A 13,964-nucleotide genomic window follows, 5' to 3' on the forward strand; every position below is an offset into this window, starting at 1 on the left:
TTTTGTTAAGTCGTCCTCTTCAACTGCTCTTCTCTGCGTGTGCGTGCGCGTGTGCCTGCATGCGTGCGTGCGTGCGTTCATGAGTGCGTGCGTGCATGAGTGCGTGTGTGCAAGCGCGCATGTGTGGATTATCGCCGCACTGAGCAATATTCAAGCTCTATGACTGCGGCCTGTAAATAATTGACCAGACCAGAATTTCAAATTTAGGGCGTGTCCACATACATTTCCACTATTGGAACTAGTAAATGTTCAGGGTGTAGTCCTGCGCCATGACTGTGGAATTTATATTCTTCAGGTATTTTTTTTACTAAAAGCCTAGGCAAGTCTAGATCAGATTCAAACGATCCAAGTCTAGTTTGCTTGATTCCACAACAGAAAACAGCAGAGGGAAAGGTTCTTTCAAAGAAAACAAATAATGATTATTTTAAAGAAATGTTTTCATGACTAAGTGTTAGTCTAGTGAAGTTGCATCCCTGACATATGGATGGGTTGTCCTTTAGAGTTTTATGTGAAGCCTGCCCAACACTCAAGACGAACTCGAGCGCACACATGAGTAAAGAGGGTGTAATATTTATAGCTGAACATGTTAAACACATCTCCTGGATACTCCTGTACTGTACTGCCTGGTACACATCTGGCCATGGGGATGTGTGGAGGAGACCATTGTTTGGTAACAGGAGCCAGCCAATAGGTCCAGCTGATGTGAGGGCACTCTCCCTACAGGGAGATCCGTGCTGGCTTGTGGTCATTAAATCAGACCTGGAGCCCCATCACTGTGGGTAATGGACGTCTCGTCAGGATCATTCTCAACAGTTGTCAGACCCCTCTATACAAAGTCCCTGATGTTTGTTGTGTTCCTGATGGGAGTAAATAGAATTAGTGTCGGTTTGACAGATGGTTTGTTTCCGAAGGTTTTGTGGTCAGTTTAAATTTGTATAGATTCAGAGGGGTATTTTGATGTATCTTGGCTTGGGGTGTGTGTAAATTGATATTGTTGGTGTCAGGAGGTCAGCCACTGCCTTCATCATCATCCTCCTCCTCATCATCATCATCAGCAGCAGCAGCAGCAGAATTCTCATCTTCCATCATGCCTACCTCCAAAGTTCAATCCACTGATATTTAATGAGACATGGGTTATATCTGTACTATGAACCTTGAGAGTGTTTGTCTAATAAATTAAACTCAAACTTTCTGTGCAATATGTAAGGCCTAATGGTGTACCAGGTATGTTGTTGATCTAGATCAGAAAAACCTCTCTAGCTCTTCACATTTCATTCACTTTCTCGCACACTCACTCACTCACTCACTCACTCACTCACTCACTCACTCACTCACTCACTCACTCACTCACTCACTCACTCACTCACTCACTCACTCACTCACTCGACTCGACCGCCTCCGTGGCCTAGTGGTAGAGCGTCTGCCTAGAGAGAGGAAGGTCCGAGGTTCGATCCCCAGCTGCATCATACCACGGACTTGTATGGTCATACCAACAGATGTTATAATATGGTACTTGTTGTTACCCTGTCTGGCTCGCACAAACGCATGCACGACTCTATATAAGACGCAGCGTTAAACCCCATTTCACCCCACCTCACTCGCTCACTCACGCGTCTACTCACTCTCTTGCTTATCCACTCACTCACTCATCCACTCATTCATTCACTCACTGATTCACTCACTCATCCACTCACTCATCCACTCACTCACTCACTGATTCACCCACTCACTGATTCACTCACTCATCCACTCACTCATCCACTCACTCACTCACTGATTCACTCACTCACTCACTGATTCACTCACTCACTCACACTCTCATCCACTCATCCACTCACTCACTCACTCACTCACTCACTGATTCACTCACTCACTCACTCATCCACTCACTCACTTACTCACACATTCACTCACTCATCCCTCACACATTCGCAAACCTAGATATTCATTTTCCAGGAAGTTAATCCAGACCCAAAACATATGACTAAGCAAAAGAAGAATAACATGTGACATTAGATACAAATATAGCAACAGGAGGCAGTTCCGGACAAGTGTTATGTTAAACACTACACAGAAGCACCTGGTCCATGCTGGCACAGATCTGCCACTCATCACTGCAGGAGGTCAGCCCTGTTGCCTTCATATCACTCAGCAGACACCAGCCATTCGCACACACTAACTACCAACAAGAACCACCGACACTAACTACCAACACTAACCACCGACACTAACTACCAACACTAACCACCGACACTAACTACCAACAAGAACCACCGACACTAACTACCAACAAGAACCACCGACACTAACTACCAACAAGAACCACCGACACTAACTACCAACAAGAACCACCGACACTAACTACCAACAAGAACCACCGACACTAACTACCAACAAGAACCACCGACACTAACTACCAACACTAACCACCGACACTAACTACCAACAGTAACTACCAACACTAACCACCGACACTAACTACCAACAGTAACTACCAACACTAACTACCGACACTAACTACCAACAAGAACCACCGACACTAACTACCAACAAGAACCACCGACACTAACTACCAACAAGAACCACCGTTACTAACTACCAACAGGAACCAACTACCAACAAGAACCACCGACACTAACTACCAACAAGAACCACCGACACTAACTACCAACAAGAACCACCGACACTAACTACCAACAAGAACCACCGACACTAACTACCAACAAGAACCACCGACACTAACTACCAATACTAACCACTGAAACTTAACTACCGACTAGAATAGGTCTTCAGCAACCCATGCTCGTCTTAAAAGGTGACTAACGGGTGGTCAGGCTCCCTGACTTGGTTGATGCATGTCATCGATCCCAATTGTGTGAATCGATGCTCATGATGTCAATCACTGGATTGTCCAGTCCAGACTTGATTATTTACAGACCGTCATCATATAGCTGGAATATTGCTGAGTGTGGCGTTAAACAAACAAACAAACAAAACCAACCACGAGAGTGTACACACAGGCTTAATCTACTTGGAGGGTATAGGAACAGTTATAAACAAGCTGTAAACACAGACCTCCAGGGGGCAGTGCCATGTTGCTGCCATGGAATAACACACGATATCTCACGCCAGTTGGCAGCACGGATGCCACAGACTTGGCTCCGGAACAAGTAGGCCTCAATAGGTTTTACAAAAGTATCCTTTCACTGTGTGGGTTATTGTGACAGCTTGTGTGGAACACTGTTCCTGAGTCCTTTCTTGGTCCGTAATGATGCAGATGATGCTTGAGATGAAATGTTATTTGATGGAAAAAAGGATAACTTGAAACTTCTTGGGAGGGTCTGTGTCGTTTATTTAGCATTTCATTTCTTTTATCAAAAAATGTTTAAGTAGTAATTCTGGAATGACATGGTTCTTGTTTTTAAACCCTGACTCACTTTTCATAATGTGATTGTTGAACTGGTCACAAAGATGTATGAATGCCTTGGTGCTCATGGTTTTGATCACTGGTTTGCTTTGTCCAAATGAAGTTATTTACAGGTTGTTGTGATGTATTGTTGACTGCAGCGTTAAACAGAGAGCACTCACTCATCCACTTGCTCACTCACTCACTCATCCACTTGCCTGCTCACTCACTCAACCACTTGCTTAGTCACTCACTCAACCACTTGCTTAGTCACTCACTCAACCACTTGCTTAGTCACTCACTCATCCATTCGTTCTCTAACTCACTCACTTACTCATCCACTCACTCACTCTTCCGATCGCTCACTCATCCGATCACTCACTCATCTGATCGCTTGCTCAATCACTCACTCACTTACTCACTCACTCATCCGATGACTCACTCGCTCACTCATCCATTCGCTCACTCACTCATCCACACTCGCTCGCTCACTCACTCATCCGATCGCTTGCTCGCTCACTCACTCACTCACTCACTCACTTACTCACTCACTCATCCAATCGCTTGCTCGCTCACTCACTCATCCGATGACTCACTCGCTCACTCATCCATTCGCTCACTCACTCATCCACACTCGCTCGCTCACTCACTCACTCACTCACTCACTTACTCACTCACTCATCCGATCGCTTGCTCACTCACTCACTCATCCGATGACTCACTCGCTCACTCATCCATTCGCTCACTCACTCATCCGATCGCTTGCTCGCTCACTCACTCACTCACTCACTCACTTACTCACTCACTCATCCGATCGCTTGCTCGCTCACTCACTCACTCACTCACTCACTTACTCACTCACTCATCCGATCGCTTGCTCACTCACTCACTCACTCACTCACTCACTTACTCACTCACTCATCCGATCGCTTGCTCACTCACTCACTCATCCGATGACTCACTCGCTCACTCATCCATTCGCTCACTCACTCATCCGATCACTCACTCGCTCACTCACTCATCCACACTCGCTCGCTCACTCACTCATCCGATCACTTACTCGCTCCCTCACACACTCATCAACTCGCTCGCTCTCACTCACTCACTCACCAGTGTTGATTCGATTCAGATTTATTTTCAAAATTGAACTCATGTCATGCAGGCCACATATCTGCCTTATATCAGGACATCAAACATGAGGTACTTTAATTTGATTTTAGCTTCAGTAACAACTAGTATCTGATATAACCAGTTGGTATGGAGCCTGAGAACTGCGACATTAATGCCAATTCTGTCAAGATGCCAGCCGAGTCCAGCATTAGCTGCATCAATTAACTCTGCCAGGTTGGAGGGTTAAGCAACAGTAGATGTAGTTCCTCATCTGGTTCTATGCAATGCTGTTGGCGGCAGTGGGAATTGATTTTCTTCAAGCAAAATATATACAGCCAGGCCATAGCTAAAGCAGGGAAAACGATACATACCATATTCGACGTAATAAGCGTCCAAGGCGCTCTCAAAATTATAAATAGGGGGCTCTTATTAGGATATTATTTTGGTGGGAAAAAACAGTTAAAAGATCAATTTCGTGGTTTATGCTGACAGTCAGGTCCAGACTGGATTTTGTACAGACTGCCATCAAATAGCTGGAATATTGCTGAGTGCAGCGTTAAACAACAAACAAAACAAAATAAAATGGAACTGTACGAGTTTAATGAAATGATGCTCATTTCACCCTGACAAATGCCACATTTCACCATTTTGCGACTAAGCCAACCAAACTACTAAACCAGATTACATGCTCACATCTGCTTTGCAATGAATACATTTTGCTGAGACAGACTTAAAGCAGATGCACCCTTCAAGAATGTTAATTTGCCTTTGAGATAACTTTAATTCCTGCCGAGGGTCTTGATTGAATTCTCATCCAGAGAAGCCTGGATGTGTAGGACTTCTAGGGCGTGGTAATGGTTTGCAAAGATGATAATCAGACAAACAGTTACACAACGTCTTCAGCTCAGGTTGATGGGGTGGAAAATAGCAGATTGATACACCTTTCAGTAAGACGGAAGCCTTATTCCACTCTACCTGGTACTCCAATCCTGCCTCACTCTATGGTGATAGCGGCCTTATTCCACTCTACCTGGTACTCCATTCCTGCCTCACTCTATGGTGATAGCGGCCTTATTCCACTCTACCTGGTACTCCAATCCTGCCTCACTCTATGGTGATAGCGGCCTTATTCCACTCTACCTGGTACTCCATTCCTGCTTACTCTATGGTGATAGCGGCCTTATTCCACTCTACCTGGTACTCCAATCCTGCCTCACTCTATGGTGATAGCGGCCTTATTCCACTCTACCTGGTACTCCAATCCTGCCTCACTCTATGGTGATAGCGGCCTTATTCCACTCTACCTGGTACTCCATTCCTGCCTCACTCTATGGTGATAGCGGCCTTATTCCACTCTACCTGGTACTCCATTCCTGCCTCACTCTATGGTGATAGCGGCCTTATTCCACTCTACCTGGTACTCCATTCCTGGCTCACTCTGTGGTGATAGCGGCCTTATTCCACTCTACCTGGTACTCCAATCCTGCCTCACTCTATGGTGATAGCGGCCTTATTCCACTCTACCTGGTACTCCATTCCTGCCTCACTCTATAGTGATAGACTCAGCTGGTAGTGAGGGTGTCTTGTGTCTTCATTACACGAGGGGTTCCATCTGTAACCTGCTCTCCGTGTGGTTTTTGGCTGTGTTCAAACTCCGAACCTCACACTCACAAAGGGGCGGTGGGGTAGCCTGGTGGTTGAAGCGTTGGCTCGTCACGTCGAAGACCCGGGTTCGATTCCCCACATGGGTACAATGTGTGAAGCTAATTTTCTGGTGTCCCCCGCCGTGATATTGCTGGAATACTTCTAAAAGCGGCGTAAAACCACTCACTCACTCACTCACACTCACAAAGGCAAAAATGTATCCCTTTGTTTCATTGAAGTACAGACAAAGGGGACCCGTGAAGATCCGGAGTAGAATAGGTCTTCAGCATCCCCAAACACATAAGTTTGATAACCTCTTTATCATATAATGTCATTCTTTAATTCTGTGCTTCAAAATCAAACACATTTCGGCCAAATCCAACTATTTTAATGGAAAAGGTTTCATGCCGCAGAGGTCGACAAGCACAGATATGGCTACTGATCCCGCTTGGCTGGGCCTAGTGCCCTCGCAAAATTGTTTCGAAATTTATATCTCCAAAAGTTATAAAATGCCTTAGCTACATCGCAGTTAGACACTGATTTTCAGTATATTAGACTGTTCTTTTGATAATGATAGCAATTATCCCTGTAGTTTATCCAGATTCCTAATGGTTAATTCTGACTCAATCGCCGAATGACAAGGGCTACGCCATGTTTCTTTGTAAACACTGAAAGTAGTCCCTAATTGACCTTTGATATTTGTATCTCTCTCCGCAAATGACCCCTACGGATATCCTTTTTATCCGTTGGCTTTATCTTGCCGAGAAACCTACCCATTATATGATAAATATATTTATCATCCAAAACTGGCTCCCACAGAAGAAATTGCTTGGGTGATATTATTGTATATATCGCTGCAATGAAATTGCATCACAATGCTTTGCAGACCATTGTGATGTCATTGATTACCATAATATCACAATCAAATGACATCACTAATGGCTCCGCTACTGAAGCTGTTAGCAGTACTTTTTACACTTAAAGACACTGCTGTCTACAAACAGAAAAAGCTGGAAGAATGATGTTGGATGATAAATAAAGACTCACTCTAGTGTAGTCCTGCACCATGACCGTGGAATATATTTATTTTATGAAAAAAATAATAATCTAGAAATGCATACAAAAGCAAGTCTAGCCAGCTCTAGCTAGCTCTATTCCACATATGAAATCAGCATAGGGATTTTTATATATTTTTTTAGAGTCAAGAAGGATATTGTGTAATATAAGATTTCAGAGGCTAAATGTTAGGCAAGCCTCGCAGTTTTTCCACTTTCATCAACTCGTGTTGATATATATGATATCAAAAGACACTCGGGTGAGATTCTCTATTTAAGTATTCCCCCTATCCTACTCCATGTTACCATGGTTACATGGAAAAGAAATAGCTCTCCAAATGAGGATTGGATGGTTACACTGCTTGTGAGTGAGTGAGTGAGTATGGTTTTTTACGCTGCTTTTAGCAATATTCCAGCAATCAGAGCTCCAGATAAGCTGCGTATCTGCGTAAAATACGCATCAGAAATGCAGAAATATGCAGTAAAATATAATCCAAGCGTATCAAATACGCAACAAACATTACAGATAAGCTACAAAAATAAAACTTGTGCGTATCATCAAAGTATTGTGAAGTAATCCTGCGTATCCGATTAGCAAATCAGCAACTTAGTTTGAAATTATAAACAGGCATTCCGTCAACTTTGCCACACACTTTCTTGTGGAAGTATCGTGGTATTTTTGAGTCCTATAAAGCTCTCGAACCCACACGACATCAGTTTGCAGGGACTAGATCAATAGTGTTTTGAATTATTTAACTTAAATACCCACATGTGTAAAAACTAGTGAGTAACAGAAATTTGAATACGCAGATAGAATTACTGATACCCAATGATTTTAAAACGCATGGGTAAAATAGTCACAACACCAAAAGCTTATCTGGAGCTCTGGCAATATCACGGCAGGGGACACCAGAAATGGGCTTCACACATTGTACCCATGTCGGGAATCGAACCCTGGTCTTTCAGTGTGAGGAGCAAACGCTTTAACCACTAGGCTACCCGACCGCCCCTTACGCCCTTGTAGAGCCTTGCTCAACCCATGCTTGCCGTAAAAGGTGACTATGCTTGTCGTAAAAGGCGACTAACGGGATCGGGTGGTCAGGCTCGCTGACTTGGTTGATGCATGTCATCGATCCCAATTGCGTGGATCGATCCTCATGCTATTAATCACTGTATTGTCTGGTCCAGACTCGATTATTTACAGACCGCCGTCATATAGCTGGAATATTGCTGAGTGCGGCGTAAAACAACCAACCAACTCAACCAGTGGTTTGATTTGCCTGCACTGGATTGTGTACAGGTTGTGAGAAGTGGCTTGAATATCACAGGGTAGAGCACCATTTAATGTCACAGTGTAGATCAAGTGTGAACACAGCTATAGAAGCAGCTCAATATTACATGTGGGGAATATGGAAGTTTTATGGCTGCTGCACGAGTTTATCACATTTTAATAACACTAAAACCATCACCACTTGAAACCCATGCTGCTTGGGGGTCTTTGTGGACAGAAATTCATCGGCTGTTTTAATGGGACTTGGAGATGAAAGAACAGTTAACGGGAAGGGCAGGAAGAGCATCAGATGATGAAGCAGGACCAGGGTAGTTGAGGTCAGCGGGGACAGGACACTATCTGCCCCCTCCATCCCCAAACGCCCCCCCCCCTTCACCCTGAGAGGGAGATATATCTTATCATGGGTATCAGCTCCTCCCAGCTCCAAGCCTGTAGCTGTCATCCCACTGGTCTGCAGAGGATGCTATCTATATGGGTGATGGGTGACCCCCTCCTGTATGACCCTTCCCTCCTTCAGTTGTCCATTACCCATCAGCCAGAGCTATCGGTATCATGAGATATCGCCCACACAAATGACCCCCATATAACCATCCCCCCATCCCCACCCCTTCACTGTCCATCACCCCAGTAGTCAGTAGTCCTAGCCATCTATATGAGATATTACTCCCCACCCCCAACCCCCCCCCCCCCCCCCCCCCTACACACACACACACACACACTGTGCATCACCCATGGTGGCAGCTGGTTGAGGTCTTGGATGCCAGCGATGAACATCCCAGAATGAGTGATTAGTGGTTTAATAGTGATGAAAAGTGATGTAATTAGTATTGGTGGATCTACATGGGATAATATAGCCGGAATATTGCAGAGTGCGGCATTAAATAGAGAATCTCACCTGAGTGTCTTGTGATATCATATGTATCAACACAGTTGATTAAAGTGGGAAAACTTCGAGGCCTGTCAAGTGTTGATGTGATCTCAAAAGACATGAGGGTGTGTTTTTATTTATCATCCAACATAATTCTTTTTCAGTTTGTAGACAGTAATATCCAGTGTCTTAGTGTAAAAAGTACTGCTAACAGCTTCAGTAGCAGAGCCATTAGTGATGTCATTTGATTGTGACGTCATGGTAACCAATGACAACACAATGGTCTGCAAAATGTTGTGATGCAATTTCATTGCAGCGATATCTTCAATGTAGATATCGCTTGATCTCACCCAAGCGATATCTCCTGTGGGAACCATATTATACTGACATATGATACACAGTATACTGACTCCGAGCCGACCAGTCCTTGTGTTAGCCCCTTAATGCCGAGGACCAGGCAGGGTAACAACAAGTACCACCTTTTAACGTTTTTTGGTATGAGGACTGAACAACCCCTAATTGTGGATTCTGATTAGTAAACAACATGATATCTTAGTGATCAACAAACGAATTAATGGATATGTTCCAATCTTCAATGCAAAATTTCATTGCAAACTCAGAATCGACAGTTTCACTCGTTTCAAGTATGAATGTCCTAAGAAACCTGTTTCAAAGAGGGAACAACCTGATACTGATATTTAGGAGTCTCCTATCGTGTCCTTTGGATCAGGCTATCAGTCTGGCAGTCACTTTGCAATGATTAGGATCAAGATTCATCAGCTTGCCAGAAGCCATCTTGGATTCAAGGGAGATAAGCCTGGGGAAGAGTCATTTAGTTTCTGTGTTATCTGTGAAATGTGAGACCTCGCAGTGATCTATGGCTGGGGTCTGTGTGAATGACACCCTGTGTAGATAGCAGTTTATTCATAGATCATGAGACCCATGAAGTTCCCGGTTAGAATATGTCTTCACCAACCCATGCTTGTTGTAAGAGGCCACTATGCTTGTCGCAAGATGCGTCTAACGGGATCAGGTGGTCAAACTTGATGACTTGGTTGATGCATGTCATCATATCCCAATTGCATGGATCGATGCTCATGACATCAATTACTGGATTATCTGGTCCAGACTCGATTATATATACAGACCGTCGTCATATAGCTGGATTATTACGGCGTTAAACAACAAACAAAAACAAAGATCATGCATGACCCGTTTGGGGGTGTTTAGTTTGCATAAAGACAATGTTTGATTTGATGGTGAATATTTTATATTCAAGAGGGGGCACGGGTGGTGGAGTCGTCTAAGGCGCCGCGAGAAACCTATGATTGTGGGTTCGAATCACGGTTCTCCCCGATTATGTTTCTAGGTTTGTCAGCACCATACCCGTGCTCGTGGGTTTCACCGAAGTGGTAAACGTCTGGGACCTGCATCACTTCGAGCCTTCCTCCCACATGAAGCTGACACGCCGTGATATAACTGGAATACTGTATAATGCGGCGTAAAACCCAACTCACTCACTCACTCACTCATATTCAAGAGACAGTCAATGAATTACCTGTTGGTAATGGCAGATTTCTGATAAATGCAGAAGTGGTTATACAGGTGGTTTCTGATTTGGAATTTAAGTGCATTTTGTAATAGGAAATGGACCACATCTGGTTTGGCTGATAGCTTGTGGATGTGAGATAAGGACCAACAAGATACTTGATTCATCCATTAGCTGCTCTTAACGATTCAGGTTACCATGGCAGGATTAGAGAATCTCGGGCCACTTCATCAGTACCTGTAATCAGGCTCCAGATTCATTAGCTGTTTTAGCTGCCACATCACTTACGTCATGTATGACCGACCCGTGAAGATCCGGGGTTAGAATAGGTCTTCAGCAACCCATGCTTTCCGTAAAAGGCGACTATGCTTGTCGTAAGAGACGACTAACTGGATCGGGTGGTCAGGCTCACTGACTTGGTTGATACATGTCATTGGTCCCAATTGCGTGGATCATGCTAAGATATCATGTTGTTTGCTAATCAGAATCCACAATTTGGGGTCTTTCAGTCCTCTGGTCGAATCATACCCAAAAACTTTAAAAGATGGTACTTGTTGTTACCCTGTCTGGCGCTCGGCATTAAGGGACTAAAACAAGGACTTGTCGGCTCAGAGTCAGTATACTGTGTCTGAGTGGGGTATTCATGTAAAACTGCGGCATGGTATCTCAGTGGGCTAGCACTATAAATCGGCATCAGTCCGGACTAGTACAAGCAGCCACACACACACACACACACACACACACACACATGCATGCAAGTCGCTATATAAGTACAATAATCTTGGAAGCGACATTAAACCCCATTTCACCTCACCTCACCACACCTCACCCCAGTGCGCCCCCCCCCCCTTCAGTGTTATTCACTCACCATTCGTCATGTCAGTCTGTAACACTGTACCCCTCTCCTGCAGCTGTGCTCTCATACTCTCATAACACTATTCAACCTGTAACACTAATTAGGGCCCCAAGGAACACACTACGAGGCAAATACGATTCATATCACGAATATAGGGAAATGAATACGAATATTAATTCACAAATACAATAACAAGTCAGCAGTTGATGTATTATTTGTTATTATCAGTGAAGCAATAACAACATAAATTACTAGACATGGTTTGTTAATTATTAATATATTACATATTTATGAACAGCACTTATCCAGGTACTAGTATCTGCTCAAATGCGACAATGACCAGTGACCACAGTACTGTCAAATTAAATATTATAAGAGCGTTGTCTTTGAAGAAATCTATATAATAATACTTTCTTAAGGATAATTTTAGGTGCAGGGTATGTAAATGCACATGATTGCATATTCATAAATATTCAATTCTTCACTTGTTTGATAGGCATTACTTAGAAGTTGGCGGATGACAAGATAGACACAATTTTATGGATAACAACTTCTTTAATACTGTAAAAAGCGACGTTTCGGTATAGATCTATATATATATATATTGACAACGGTATAAGGATCTATACCAAAACGTCGCTTTTAACAGTATTAAAGAAGTTGTTATCCATAAAATTGTGTCTATCTTATTCAATTCTTGTGGCCACGAATTACGAATTAAATTCATGAATGGATACTGTTCGATTCACCGAATACGTGAGTGAATCATAACAGCCCTAACCCTATTCAACCTGTAATAGGGGCAGTCGGGTAGCCTAGTGGTTAAAGCATTCGCTCGTCACGCCGAAGACCCAGGTTCGATTCCCAAAATGGGTACAATGTGTGAAGCCCATTTCTGGTGTCCCCCACTGTGATATTGCTGGAATATTGCTAAAAGCGGCGTAAAACCATACTCACTCACTCACTCAACCTGTAACACAAATCAACCGAGATGTGAAGATCCGGGGTAGAATAGGTCTTCAGCAACCAATGCTTGCCTTAAAAGGCGATAATGCTTGTCGTAAAAGGCGACTAACGGGATCGAGTGGTCAGGCTCGCTGACTTGGTTTGATGCATGACTTTGTATTCCAATTGCGTGGATCGATGCTCATAATGTCAATCACTGGATTGTCTGGTCCAGACTCGATTATTTACAAATCGCGGTCAAATAGCTGGATAGTGCTGAGTGCGGCATCAAACAAACAAACACTAATCAACCTGTAACACTGATCAACCTGTTACACTAATCAACCTGTTACACTGATCAACCTGTTACACCGTACCACACTTTCTGTTGCAGCTCTGTTTCTGCAAGGGCGACATCATCACTGTCACCCAGGCTCTGGAGGAGGGATGGTGGGAAGGCACTCTCAACGGCAAGACAGGATGGTTCCCCAGCAACTACGTCAAGGAAGTTAAAGCAGGTAGGACTGGCAATTCTGTGTGTCACAGTTAGGAGTCACAATTACCATTAAGATCAAGGTCATCAACAAAATCGTTTTAGTAAATGAAGAAATCCTTGCAAAATACAACCACACACAAAAAATTCTTTTGAAAATTGCGATGCTGCTAAAACTAGGCCAACTGCTGTATCTAGGTCATGTTTGTATGTACATGTATGCACACATGTTTGCTATGTGGCATGTATGACATCCTGATCTTGATCCTGAAACACCAGCAGGGCTCCTCAACACAAACACTTTATCCCAGCAAGTTCACAGTCCAAATATACAGGAATGTAGGCATTGGGTCCACTTACCAGATCATGTGGTCCAGTTGCTGAGGAGGTTATCTTCGACTTGAGAGCTTCATCACTGAATGAATCCTATAGATACTGTTTACCACGCACTGAAAATGTTGTGCCCCCCAAAAAACAAGTTCAAATTCATGTGTGACCAACCATGAGATAAGGGACCTGATAGGTTGACTTCTCATTATATTTTAAAACCAGAGTATCTTGGGAACACAAAACTACAATTCACAAGGTCCGACTGTGAATTTGTTACAGAGATACAAGCAGAGCTCCAGATAAGTTTTTGGTGTTGTGGGTATTTTACCCATGCAATTTAAAATCATTGGGTATCAGTAAGTCTATCTGGGTATTCAAATTCAGGGCTTGAAATTAACCGTATTTTGCGTGCCATCG

At 43.6% G+C, this 13,964-nt stretch overlaps 1 protein-coding gene across 9 annotated transcripts in view; it reads left to right on the top strand.

Annotated features, from left to right (window-relative positions):
* The window catches only part of LOC124150038 (rho guanine nucleotide exchange factor 7-like), a 105,223-nt gene that overhangs the window by 25,603 nt on the left and 65,656 nt on the right, over positions 1 to 13,964 (top strand). For all 9 annotated transcript variants that reach the window (XM_048402319.1, XM_048402315.1, XM_048402317.1 and 6 more), the window contains one exon: positions 13,119 to 13,242. In XM_048402319.1, coding sequence (XP_048258276.1) covers positions 13,119 to 13,242 — 124 coding nt within the window. The remainder of the gene's footprint in view (positions 1 to 13,118; positions 13,243 to 13,964) is intronic.

The sequence above is a fragment of the Haliotis rufescens genome, unplaced genomic scaffold (assembly GCF_023055435.1).
Source record: "Haliotis rufescens isolate VD_foot unplaced genomic scaffold, xgHalRufe1.0.p SCAF_25, whole genome shotgun sequence".
In the NCBI taxonomy this organism is placed as follows: Eukaryota; Metazoa; Mollusca; class Gastropoda; order Lepetellida; family Haliotidae; genus Haliotis; species Haliotis rufescens.